Genomic DNA, 13,787 nt, shown 5'->3' with positions numbered 1-13,787 from the left:
CTAATAAAAACAGCAATAGGTTACCAATTTTTTATATGTGTGCCTTGCCATGCTGCTCCTACTAATATAAAAATTATTACTCCTGCAATAGAAAAAATATATATTATTTCGAAAGGAAAAAATAAAAAAGGCCATGGTTGGTGACGTGGCACTTTGACACATTCCTTCGCATGTGTAAGTGTAAGACCAGGACTCTCGATAGTGAGAAATTCCTACGTGGCATGCATGGCTATGGTTTAATGGGCCCCACTCAATTCAACAAAACTATAACTACAAGCAAGCAAATAAATAATACTACTACAACATACTCTTTGATCTGCCTATGTTTCTTTTATGTTCTGTTCTGATAAATTGGACATGATCCTAGAATTGTTCTTCCATCCCTGCAACAGAACCATTCTATTTTTGTAACTACCTATTGCGTTGTTTGTTTGAATCTTCTCAATCCCTTCCCCGAAGAATGAGTCAGAGTCAGAAACAAAAACAAAGACAGAAACAAAGACAAAGTCAAGTGTTTTAGGTGGGAATATGGAACACAATATTGTAGACTCAAAAACCGCAAATACCACCTTCTTACCCTTTTACTATTACCACATCTTTGAACAACCCCAATTCATTACCTACTCAATATTCAACACTATAGCAAAAATGCTTCAATGGGTGTGAATCAATTTTCAATCTTTTTCATCACCCTTTTAGCAACATCAACATGTTAGGAGAAGAAGGTAAAGAGATGAAACCACCCTCCATTAGGAGAACCTATTCACGTTCAGCTTCATGGACAGATCGTTCTCCAAACAGCCGTAAACCACCGCGACCGAGCTTGCCACCTCTTCAACCTCTTTCGATCAATAAACGTAGCGTTGAGGAATGGCCAAGTGCTGGATCTGATGATCTTGGTGTTTGGCCACTTCCACAGACTCCGAGAGGTTCCATCGCAACGAATGAACCTGTGCAGGATTTTCAGTTTAAAAGAGATAAATTGGCTTTTTTTGACAAAGAGTGTTCCAGAATTGCTGAACATATTTACTTAGGAAGTGACACGGTGGCGAAAAACCATGAACTTCTTAGACAGAAAGGAATAACACATGTGCTTAACTGTGTTGGATTTGTTTGTCCTGAGTATTTCAAAAGTGATTTTGTTTATAAAACTCTTTGGTTGCAGGATAGTCCTACGGAGGATATAACATGTGTTCTCTATGATGTGTTTGATTACTTTGAGGATGTTAGAGAACAAGGTGGTCGTGTTCTTGTTCATTGTTGTCAGGGGGTTTCTCGATCGACGGCTTTGGTGATTGCTTATCTCATGTGGAGGAAAGGGCAGAGCTTTGAAGATGCTTTTCAGTTTGTGAAGACTGCAAGGGGAGTCACAAATCCTAACATGGGTTTTGCTTGTCAACTCTTGCAGTGTCAGAAACGTGTACATGCTATGCCTGCAAGTCCTAATTCTATTTTAAGGATGTATCGAATGGCTCCTCACTCTCCGTATGATCCTCTTCATCTTGTTCCGAAGATGGTTAACCAACCAGGTTCACTAGCACTTGATTCTCGCGGCGCTTTCATTGTTCATGTTCCTTCTGCTATTTATGTTTGGATTGGAAAAAATTGTAACTTGTTTATGTCATGCAATGCAAAGAGTGCGGCTTTTCAGGTCGTGCGCTATGAAAGAGCAAATGGTCCGATTCTGAGTATCCGTGAAGATCAAGAATCAACTGAGTTTTGGGCTGCTCTTTCTGATGATCATCGATTATCAGGTGATTCTGATAAACAACTGGTTTTGCCTAATGAAAAGATGGAGATTGGTCTAAGAAAAGTCGATGCTTATGATTTGGATTATGAGATTTTTGATAAGGCAATTTCTGGTGGGGTTGTTCCTCTTTTTTCTGAAACTGGTGCTGGATCGGAAACTTGCCTTCCTGCTAGAGAACATGGCTGGGCAAGATTGAGGCGGAAGTTTGCTAGTGGCGTCATGAAAGAAATCTTAACATCTCCTAAATGGAAGTGTGATGTGATTATGGAGGAAGAAAAACAAGATTTTGTAGCTGATGATGATCCCTTGTCTGCGTCACCGTCATCAAATCATCCCAGTGACTGTGGCTCCCCAGATTCCTTTGAATGCTATCTAACCAGCTTGGACAGAGGAAAAGATACTGTTGAAGCCATGGACTTGTCTGAATCTGATCCTGGTGTTTCTTCTTTGCTGCCACTATCTCCTTGTGGCGGTTATTTTCCTTGTGGTTTTCTATGCAGCAGCCCAAAATTCAATTCCAAATCACCAACACTTTCACCTTCAAGTTCTGATTATGCAAGCTCGTTTACATTTTCACCTTCCTCTACTAATTGGTCAGACTTGTCGTTCGTGTCTTCTCAGCAGCCATCACCATCTGGCCAGGAATCAATTGAACCTTTGTATGTTAAAGATCTGTCTTTCTCAACGAGTTCCTCTTTACTTAACAAAGAAGTTCTTCTATCTTCACCTTCAGAGTCATTTTCAACTGATCACACCTTGGGAGGGGAAAACTCGTATTTACCATCAAAAGGATCTTTTCTCTCTATTGCACAGCGTAGAGGGAGTAATATACCGCCTCGGATGTTGCTACCCTCTGTCAATGAATCCTCTAAAGTCCATAAGAACCTGGTAAGATCACAGTCATTCCATTTGCCTGACTTAGATGTTAAGAAAAATGATAGTTACAATAAATCTGATAATGAAAACAGTAGGAAATGGCTAATAGCAGATAACGATATCATTAGTTCAGCTGTTGAACAGCAGAGTGAGATTAGTAATAAAGAAGATCATGGTACTATGTTATGTAATAAGATGGCTGAGCTTGAAGTAGAGGAGAAATGAATAGAATCAGTGGAGCAGGAATTGGCTGATTTCTATGTGTATATTTGCACTCACACACACTCAGACTCTATTCAGTACATGCCCAATAAAGATTGTATGCGTGCTGTGCACTGGTTCTGTTGAAGTACAAACCAATATATAAATATACAAATATTAAATTTAGTGAGATATAGAGCCTATCTTTCTCTTGATTTTAAGTGCATTAGGTGTTTTCCTATTCTTGTTTACTCATCAGTTCAGCACTATTGCCATAATGATGAGGCGAAGCTAGCCAGCAATCCATCAATCACTAATATTAAATTGATGTATACAAATCAAACAACCTTTGCATGAAACAACAGCGGAACTTGAGTGTATAAATGATCACTTATTGACTATTGTAAGATGTTAGTACCATCAGTAATTGGTCACTGTTTGCACTGATAAACAAAATGAAGTTTCAATTTGATTAATAGGAAAATTGATTTAGTTTAACATGCTTGGTCTGATTCAGTCAACTATTAGTTTGTTTAAATGCAATGCAACTATCAGTTAAAATACTATTATACCATTATATGATATACAATTCAGTTGGCCAACTATACAAAATACTAACGGCATATGTTTGTCACTTTAAATGCGACCATATCCAGATTTTGCTTAGTAGTTGATAATTTTCTACTTCATTTTCAGGAGGAATACACCTACTAACACCAAAAGCTGGACTAGAAATAAGCACCCCAAAACATTTTTCCCACTAGCATACTGAAATCAGGACGTGTAGCATTCATTACAGATGGCAGTATGGGTAATTTGTTCATATACATACCCACAAAAAAAACATGTAATACTAATCTGCGGAAAAGAGACACGCAGTAAACAAGGCTTAAGTGTAGGACTATTTCTTAAAGCCATTCTGTGATCTTAAAAGTGCCATTGTAGGACCCAGTGCACTGCATTTGGCTCTCTGAGACCATGGCCTATTGCTTGAACTATCATCTTTCTTCCAACCATCCCCCTGCGACAGCCGGGCCTTCTTTGCTTTTAATGCTTCGTTGATTTCATCCCAAACGTTAACTTCCCCGTTTTCTGTAAAAAGAGAATCCCCATACGTAAGTATGGTGCAGGTGTATTAAGATGTTTTCATGTTTATATACAATAAACCGTATACTTTAAGAATTGTAAGATGTACATTACCTTTAGCAGGGGTATGGCCCTCCTTTTGTGGCTTCGAGCTTCCAACAGGAGTTTGATTACCAACATGTTTTTCAACAGTGCTATTGTTGGTTGCTTTTGTTGGAGTTACCAAAGCATCAGTACTTCTGTTAGTTGCTTTTGATGGAGTTACTAAAGCATCATTAGAAGCAACTACAGTTGCCAAATTCGAGTGGCCATGCTTAATAATTCGAACATCAGCAAGAGATACATAATCAATCTGCAGAAGGAAAATACTTTCATTTTCATGCAAATACACAGCATGTTCTTGTCAGATAAACAAGTTTATTGGACATTCATTGTCAAGCGTATATGCTATGCCAGGATTGAGTAAGATAAAATTAAATCCATCTAAAATTAAATATGCAGCCCGTTTTTCAATCCAAGATGATGGTACAATTCTTTGTGCTGTTTTTACTATTTTTGAATCACAATTCAACACGAGAATTGTGTACAAGTAGAGCATAAATAAAACCATTTTAAATCAACTAAAGAATTCAATCCATCTACTGTATTATATTCATGAATGGCACTTAAATTTTGTCCTTAAAATAAACCTTGGTAGTATTTGCTTGCTATATCGGGCAAAACTCACATGCCAGTTGGATAATGGAATCTATGTTGTTAATCTCGGAAAGCGGCGCGGTGCGGTCAACCCCAAAATAGGAGCGGCGCGGAAGCGGGGAGCGGCGCGGGCGCTATTTCATTATTTATATTTTTTATTTTTTAATTAATATATTTTTTATATACAAAATAAAAAATAAAAAAAGGGGGTTCAAATAATAGTGAGGAGTGGTGTTTAGTAAATTAAGCAACTACTTTTGGGCTTATGGCCCAAAAAGCATAAAAAAGAGCAACAAAAAAAACTTGGGCCCATCATTGAGTCAAACCCTAGGTTATTAGGTGAGAGAGAAAGGTGTAGTGAAAAAGCGCCGCCAAGAAGAAAAAAAATGTTCTCTCTCTCCTGTTTGTTGGAAAGCTTTTACAGAATCACATCTCTCTTATCTCTTATCTCTCGCAAACTGCTCTCCTCTCTCTGCTCTCTCCCCACCTGTTTCACTGTTTGCCGGAAACTGAGTCGACTTGACCCACGAAAATGGAAAAGCGTCTGGAAGCGGCCGCTCCGAACCGCTCCAGAACCCGATTTCGCGGCCGCTCAAGCCGCTTTGAGCCGCTTCACCATTTCGCGCTGTACCGGTACCACCGGAAGCGGCCTCGCCGGATTTTCCGCATCGCGCCGCTATAGCGGCCGCTCCAGCCGCTTTTAACAACATAGAATGGAATTTTATTTTAGTTTATTTTATGGTGGGGCTGTATAACTAGATGCAAGACTAAAAATATCGGCACCAATTTTTTCAAGAATTACCCCCCATTAAATAAGCTACTGCATAAAATGATTTTTAGAAGGAAAAAACAAAATGAAATTACATTACCTCTAAAGAACCATCTTCCTGATAAGGGGAAGGATCGTACTGTGCAGGTGTTGCATCGTCGTCTAGGTCATCTATTTTCTTCCTAAAGTCAAATGGATATTCTGAAACTGTCTCTAGCCATATCCTGTTTGATTTACTGTCAAACTGTGTTACTTTACCAACCTGCAAGGACATGAATGCATACTCTTACTTCTGACACAAATTGTTTTTTATAAGATAGTCCAAAAGTAGACTTGATAATTACTCTGAAGGAGGAGATCTCAGGAGTCCAAGATTCTGATAACTCAATCAATCGATAAGCAATAACATTTCCTTCCTGCAATATATGAAGAAACTACTTAGTAGCACCAAAAGAATAAAAGGCAGCACAATTTACAGATTCATAGCACAGAATAAAATTCTGAATTTGAATGGTATAACAAAAGGCCGCTGAAAAAACATCAAATACACTGCTGGTTGATTAACTTCATAGGTGCTTGCAGTGTTACCAAATATCCGCTATGGCGGATACACATGGCGGTTTTTGGGCTTGCAGCTATGCTAAATATCTACCGATATTGCAGGATTTTCCACCATAATCCGCTATAATGGCACCACAAAGCACCCGGTATGGCGGGATTTTGGCTCTCCGCCATGGACCGCCATCCCCCATGGACAACGCTGGGTGCTTGGTAGGATGAGACATGCCACAAGGACACACTTGGAAGAAAATAAAATAATAACCTTTGGCAAGTCTGTGTAAGGTGTAAGCTTTTCAAAATCTACTGCGTCAAATGTGTTTTTTTTCCCAGCATTCTGAACAGTAGGAAAATCTTGACGGGGCTGCTCGTAATCATCCTGTTTATGGGATGAGGTCCTCTCTTTACCCCATTTCTGACCCTTCTTCTTGCTGGTAGTACCACTCCACTGAAATGTGTCCTGAAACATCCATATAACATATACACATCAACAGGGATGCTGTGATCAAATGGTAGCACGCCTCATGAAATTCAAACACCACCAAGATAAACTTTTTCCTACTGCAAGCTTTTGACTTTATAATCAAACAGGAACAGAATTAACATTATGGGCCAAATTTCTTGAGTAGATAACGAACATAGTCAGTTAAACTATTTGAACTATTAGGCCCTCCAGTTAGAATTAAGATATGAATTGCATGGGCTGTTTTAGAGGAACAAAATCAATAAAGGGCTAAAAATTGATAATATTAAGGAACAGTTTGATTCTGTCCAAGGTTTAGTCTTAAATAATTTCAGCTACCCCCAACTCTCTCCATTCATCCATTACAGACCTAGGAAAGGACCCTAAGAGTAACAATTCTATTTTTAAAATTTTGCAATATTGGATTTCAAGTCACTCGAGGCTGGAAAACTTCATATCCTTCATCAAGCTATAGTCTAAAACCCAAATAAGTAAATTAAATTAAATAACAAAACAAAACAAAAGATCAAATGCAAACATACTAATGTTCAGTACAACTATGTGCAGATTGATTATATCACATATTTGATATTAACTCTTTTGGGCAATAAGTTAAACACAGCCAAAATTGTAAATGATAGAGGAAAGTCAAACAAACCACTGGGAACTGATTCTCTGGCACTGCCTTATCTGCATCAAATACACCATAAATATGTACCATATAATCAGATCATGAAAGCAATTCTAAAGTCGAAAAATACAGTCGCTAGTTTATAAATCTATACAGTAACAAAGGTGCTTTAAAAACCTTTTCCACGGGACTGAAACCGAATGTGCCCTGGCTTGATCTCCACAGGAACCATGTCGTCATCTGCTTCACTTTCTTCATCGGATTGTTGAAGCACATCAGCAACTATGCAATTCTTATCTTTGGTAGGTAATTGTTGATCATCTTTTTCAAGCACCTGATCCAGATGAAGCTGAAAATGTGAAATAGAACAATATTTTCTTTCAAAAACAATGATTGAATATATTTTGAAAACGTAACCAAAGACAAGTGATCCCAATAAGACTGACGTATGATTTCCACCCTTGCAATAATATGAAGTGTATACCCCAACAAGTAAACACCACCGTGTATAGAAAATGTCAGTAATAAGTAGTATCAAGAGTAACTCATTTCAATCTTCATATAAAATGTAAATGGCATCTTCAGTAATATTACTAGATCAGATTACCTTCTCCTTCTCGTTCTCATTCTCATTCTCTTTCTCCTTTAATTTTAGTTCCCTCAACCACTTTCTTTTGGCCTTTTTCCGCCGAGCACTTCTGCTAGGCAACTAACAAAATAAAATAAAAACAGTAAATTAAAGCGGATAATTTGAACACCCCTCCTTCAGTGAAGGGGTTGGCTAGTAAATGTGATATGAAGTAGCAAGGAACTTGGTCCATAAAAACAGCAATAATTTATTTAATGAGCAACAACTACTCTCCAAGTGCTATAGTATTACTTGCCTGACTTAAATATAAAGGATATGTTGTTTTATTATTTCAGTATTCGGGAGAGTGTTTTTGACTGAAGTAAAATTGATCCTCCAAATACAAAGGAGACGGCCAGTCTTCCCCTCTTTCGGTGAAGGGATTGGCTAGTAGTAAGGATGACATGAAGAAGCAAGGAAATTGGTCCATGAAAACAGCAATAACTTATTTAATGGGCATCAAGTAATCTCCAAGTGCTATAGTATACTACTTGCTTGACCTAAATATAAAGGATATGTTGCTTTATTATCTAGGGAGAGGAGTGTTTTTTACTGAAGTAAAACTGATCCTCCAAATACACAGGACTCAGCCAGTATTCCAAAGAATTTTAGGTATCAATTTGGCAATCCAATGTTTCAAATGGACATCAATTTATTCACTTATTATCTCTTAGGGCATCGATCTAAGCCAAAATTGATGCTGAATTTACACTACAAAGGACCAAACTTGTGTCCAATATCCTTGGAGGACTAACTCAACGCCCCGTGTATCTTTGGAGGCTCAATTTAAGTATTTACTCTAATTTATTTCAATCTGAGTATTTATTTTATTTTATTTCAAATCTGTTAATCAAGGTAATAAAGCCTCAGTTAAATGTGTATTCAAAACCATAAAATAAAACAGTACCTTTTTAGTTTCGCCTTCACCTTGAGGCTGAAGAGACCTATATGAAATATAGAAGAAAAAAAAGGTAAACAAAAAAAAAATTCTACTTTCAATATGCTGGAAACAAAAATCACCATTGTGGGGATCAAGGGTATAAAGTTGGATGAAAAAGAGGTAAGCAAAAAAATTTCCTACTTTCAATATGTTGGAAACAAACATCATCATTGTGGGGGATCAAGGGTATAAATTTGGATGAAAATAAGGGATTTGATAGTAGGGATACAGGAATAAAACAGCTTATACATTAAACCCCGTTTCCTACTTCATGTAAGTGCATCTCTCAATCAAAAAGTGTAGATAGAAAAACAAAAAAATGGCCAGAATATAAGATTACCAAGCATTCAACAAATTGTCAATGAAATTTTCTCAGCTAAGTGTCTTGCACAAAATTTTCCAAATACACACTGTTATTTACGATTAGAAAATGGAATATGTATAAAATCCAAACATCGTATAAATGATAAATCTCTGGTAAAAATGCACCTTGTTTCATCGCTTGTTGACCCATTTTGGTCATCTTTTTGTTTAATTAAATCACGGTTGCTAGACTTTTTTGACAACTTTTTTGATGACTTCTTGGCAGGACTTGGCTGGCGGTGAGCACCGTCTTTCAAACTTCCATTTTCCTCATCATTGACCTCCGGAATGACTGATAAGTTATCCGTGGTAGACATCTTAATCTTCTTCTGACTGAAAACAAAAATAATGGAATCAAACTAACAAGATAACATTTACATCCTCAGATAACTGCTACAGAAATTATAAACCATAAATAACTACAAAAGGCAGATCCCTAGGTAAGTTGAAAATCAAAACAAGTAGTTCGGACAAACCATGATGAGCATCCTTACAAAAGTTACTTCAATGAAACTAGATTCCTAAACACCCTAAAGCGAAAAAATGCATCTTAAACGACAAAACTCATACAACTTAACAAGCTCCCAGGCTTGTAAGCATAACAGTTAGAAAATATGAAGAAACAAACCTAGGGCTCTTAAGCTTCTTGGACGCCTTTCTCTTCTTTGAAGTTGTATTCCCATCCGATTTAGCTTCCACATAAACCACATCTTCAGTTTGATCATTATCAACATCATCATCATCATCTAGGTTAACAGTTTCATATTCTCGCCTCTCCTCTTGAATCCCCTCAATTGCAAGAAGCTCCAGAGCCTCGATAGACCGATTCTCACAAGCTTCTAATGGCAGCATTGCAGGTTTACCATCAGTTAACCTACTTCCCTTTCTTCTCACACTACCATACACATGCAAACAACACAATAATAAGTAATAAAAACTATAACAAGTTAACAAGTTAACAACATCATCAAGATTCAATTCAACCATTAGATAAAAAATAAAACTCACCACACAATGTCTTTATCCTTCAAAATACAAGTAGACTCAAACGACGGTAAAACAAACCCATCCATCTGAATCAAAAACAATAAATTAAACAAACGGAACAATGGAATGATAAAAGAGGAATAAAAAGGGTATGCAAGTATGAGAAATGTATACCGAAAGAGTGATGCCGGCGGGAGAGAAGCGTTGGAGGCGGAAAAGGGTTTGGAGATGAGAAGTAAGATCGGAAATGGTGGTGAGGTGGGGTTTTAGAAGGAACCAGCAACGGTTCAAGCCTTGGTTCGTCTTTGACTTACTGAGCATGTTGGGATCGTCGAAGAACAATCGGAGTCTCACTTTTTCGGTCATCGCCGTCGTCATTGTTGCGGCTTTGCCAGCCACGGTGACCCTTTCTTAAACCCTTGATAGCTAACACAAATGGTTTCTTCACTCTTGGATGACTGACTGTATATAAGACCCTACTCACATTTACACAACGCTGATTCTTTCCTTATTTTCTTTTTTTAATCTTTGTCTGAATAATTATAGGAAATGGAAAAATACAACCAAAAATAATCAAATTTGTATAATTTTGTTGGGTTAAATATTTTACTTCTTCCCTAAATATCACATTTTATTTTTAGTCTCTATATAATATTTCTCTTAACATTTTTCATCTACTAGTTTAGTTTATCTATTTAATGTTGTTAACCAAAACTAATGTGGACCGATGTGTAACACTTTTTTAACATATAACTAAAAGGTGATGATATGTTTTATTAGGACATAGAAATAGAGGTGTTAGCCAAGATTGCGGCATAAAACATGCTCTGTTTTTAGAAAAAGAACATATTTGTTCGGTTTGACGTACCGTTTGCAATTGTTACGGATAACGGGATTCAGTTCACTAATAAAAAATTTCAAGAATTTGTCACAAGGTTGGGAACCATACAACAATTCGCATCAATCGAGCATTCCCAGACTAACGGGCAGGCAGAAGCTGCGAACAAAGTAATCTTGAAAGGCCTCAAGAGAAGGTTCAACGAGATTAAGAGAAGGTGGGTCGAGGAGTTACACAATGTACTTTGGGTTTACCGAACCACTCCCTATTCGACCACAGGAGAAACTCCATTTCGTCTGGCCTACGGAACAGAAGCAGTGATCCCCATCAAGATACACGAACCTACCAGACGAACAGAAGCAGTGATCCCCATCGAGATACACAAACCTACCAGACGAACAGAAGCTCCTTTGGATGAGGAGATGAATGACGAAGCTCTCAGAGAGGAGCTCGACCCGGTCAAAGAAGTTCGAATAGGTTCTGCCCTCCACAAAGTATCGCTTAAACAAAAAATCGACTTGCGAAATGACCTAAAGGTCATCAAACGAGAGTTCGAAGTAGGTAGTTTGGTACTCAAGAGAAATCACAAAGATTCTCGTGAAGGCAAACTGGCAACAAACTATGAAGGCCCATATCGTGTCCGAGCAAATACGGAAAAGGGAGCCTATTACCTAGAAAATTTACAGGGAGAAGAGCTTGCTCGACCATGGAACACCGAAAAGCTAAAACAATATTACAACTAAGACCGAGCACATCATCTCCTCGAGGACGATGAGACGTTTACGGTCATAGGTGTCAGCCTAGGTACTAGCAGGGCATCTCATCTTGAAACAAAATAACAAGTATCCACTCTTTTGACGAGCAGATCCTTAGTCCTTTGGGGGGACACTTAAGTCAAGTTCCCCCGTCGTAATCGTACCACGATGGTAGAACGCCCTGCTTGCGAAGGGACTATTTACGCCGTGAAATTTACAATATCAAATGAACCTGAGATTCACCCATGCCAGGCACGTGACCCCGACAAATCGACCAAGTTCCTCACACTTGGCGATCACACAATTATCGAGCAAAACTCCTAATAACAGAAGCTACGCGCACATACAACATATGTAGTAAAAGAAACCATAAAAACGGACACATAAGTATTAAAGACTTAACATAAAAAGCAGCCAAACGCTAAAGATCATTGTGTCAGTCACTAGACCATTATGGCAAAGGACGGTAAAATAAGTACATCATAAAAAGGGGGCATACCCTCATCAAAAAATCTGAACAAATGGCACGCAGGCTAGAAACAAAAAAAGTAACAAATAACACAACAACCAACTAAATAGCCTCTTCCTCCATGGGCACACTTTGCTCAACGCGAGCGCTGGACTTTTCTCCTCCGCTACCATCCCCGAGGTTTGGAGGCACGGTCTGCCCATCCAAAACCTGGTGAAGATGCCTGGTCCCTGCAGTCACCAACTCAACCCCCGAATTTACTATCCTCATTTGGGCAATGGTCAAGTTATAGGTCTCATGGGCAGTGGCCAAGCACTCATCCTCTAAAACCCTAATGTGTCCGACCAGCTCTGCCCGAGTCTTGAAGGACTTCAACTCATCAGATTCGTCAACTCATCAAACAGAAGACTGATTTTAATTTCGTCCTCGTATGCGGCTGAACAAGGAAGTATCATGCTCTGAATTGTTTCACCGACTTCGAAAAAGGCCTTGAAGAGTTTCTTCGGTTACTTTAAGGAAACTCGGCTATACCGCCCTTTGGCGGTCTGACGCTGAACGTGGAAACAGTAGAAGAGAAAGAAACCGTCACCCCGATTTGGAGGTATAGACAGGTAAGCTCACATGCCCTCATAAAGGCAGTGGAGTTCGGATGAAGTTGGCTAGGAGCAAGCTCCGGATGGTTGAGGACAGCGATTTGAGAATTCGTAAAGGTCAGACGAAAGCCCATTTCTCTAAATACCACCTCGTATACAAGAATTCGATCAGGCTCGTACTTAGTACATATCCTCTCTTCCTCGTCAGGAACGAACACACCCTAGTCGCTTCGGTCAGGGTGGCACCTACAAACCCTTCGACCTCAGTATGGACATCAGTAACGTCTGTGGCAAAGAGGGACCTCATCCTTAACACAACAGCTGTCACCCAGTCTTCTACTAGGATCTCCTACTCGACAGGAGGAGGAATCAATGAGGAGGAAGACGTTGAAGTAAGTGTAACTCTGTCCATAGGTTTGGTCATCTTCACCTAAAAAGCAGAGGAAACAAGTGAATTCGAAAGCAAATCAAATTCATCCTTCCACCAATAATCAAGTGAGAGGGTGTAGAACGGCCCGAGGACAGTGTCCCTGGTCCATACTGTAAACTCGGTTTTTTTTGCGAACTGACTCCTTGCTCTTTTTTGTCTTTGATATTTTTTTTATTTTTTTGCAAGAGTCGCCACCGACTTTTATTTTATCCAATTATATTAGGAAAGACATAAAAGAACAGAAAAAGACCTTTTGACAGATTTTGGGTTCGGGGGGTTGGTTATACAAAGGGAAGGTTTTAAGCACCCTTTGTATCCATGGTTATCGATGGGCTCTTAATTGCTTAGCTCACTTTTTTAAATGCTTTGTTGATTTGAAAATAGAAGAAGTGAAAATGGACAATAGGTCACATAGGTCTCTGAAGAGTTTCACTGGGAATAAGGCCCTTCAAATACCAGATGAAAGTTTTGAAAATAGATGAGAAGTTTTGAAAATACGTTGTTTGAAAATGAAAGTGTTTGAGCAAGCAATTAGGAGTTATCTACTCTCAATTTATAAGACCTTTCCTATGCATTTAATACTTTTCTTAAATGATGGTATGATTAAAAAAAAAAGTAATAAGAGGGAAAACCATAGAGGTGCAAGTGTGCAAAGTGCTTTTTTTTAGTTTTATCTTGATTATTAATGTTTTAGCTCAAAGGTAAAAATATGGTCCAAGTGGACAAAAGGAAGATGACGGAAACATAAACAATG

The 13,787-nt window shown here is 38.5% G+C and overlaps 2 protein-coding genes across 4 annotated transcripts; one reads left to right on the top strand and one right to left on the bottom strand.

Moving 5' to 3' along the window:
* The first annotated feature begins 286 nt into the window (after positions 1-286).
* Positions 287-4,092, top strand: LOC131627128 (protein-tyrosine-phosphatase MKP1-like). Of its 2 annotated transcripts, XM_058897958.1 has the most exons (2): positions 287-2,638; positions 3,524-4,092. In XM_058897958.1, the coding sequence occupies exons 1-2, from the start codon at positions 710-712 to the stop codon at positions 3,539-3,541; spliced, it is 1,947 nt and encodes a 648-aa protein (XP_058753941.1). In that variant the 5' UTR covers positions 287-709; the 3' UTR covers positions 3,542-4,092. The 2 variants fall into 2 exon arrangements, with proteins under 2 accessions (XP_058753941.1, XP_058753940.1); XM_058897957.1 differs by lacking the exon at positions 3,524-4,092 and having other exon boundaries at positions 287-3,019.
* Positions 3,552-10,458, bottom strand: LOC131627129 (coilin-like). 2 transcript variants are annotated; one of them, XM_058897959.1, is made up of 13 exons: positions 10,123-10,458; positions 9,970-10,034; positions 9,590-9,856; positions 9,088-9,294; positions 8,566-8,602; positions 7,638-7,739; positions 7,208-7,379; positions 7,058-7,089; positions 6,202-6,396; positions 5,723-5,794; positions 5,479-5,640; positions 4,028-4,265; positions 3,552-3,919 (listed from the first exon to the last, which is right to left on the bottom strand). In XM_058897959.1, the coding sequence occupies exons 1-13, from the start codon at positions 10,324-10,326 to the stop codon at positions 3,729-3,731; spliced, it is 1,944 nt and encodes a 647-aa protein (XP_058753942.1). In that variant the 5' UTR covers positions 10,327-10,458; the 3' UTR covers positions 3,552-3,728. The 2 variants fall into 2 exon arrangements, with proteins under 2 accessions (XP_058753942.1, XP_058753943.1); XM_058897960.1 differs by having other exon boundaries at positions 7,208-7,364.
* Between the last annotated feature and the right edge of the window lie 3,329 nt (positions 10,459-13,787).

Source organism: Vicia villosa, unplaced genomic scaffold, assembly GCF_029867415.1.
Source record: "Vicia villosa cultivar HV-30 ecotype Madison, WI unplaced genomic scaffold, Vvil1.0 ctg.000349F_1_1, whole genome shotgun sequence".
In the NCBI taxonomy this organism is placed as follows: Eukaryota; Viridiplantae; Streptophyta; class Magnoliopsida; order Fabales; family Fabaceae; genus Vicia; species Vicia villosa.
Note: the sequence above shows the minus strand (reverse complement) of the source record. Positions and strands in the feature narration are given on the sequence as shown.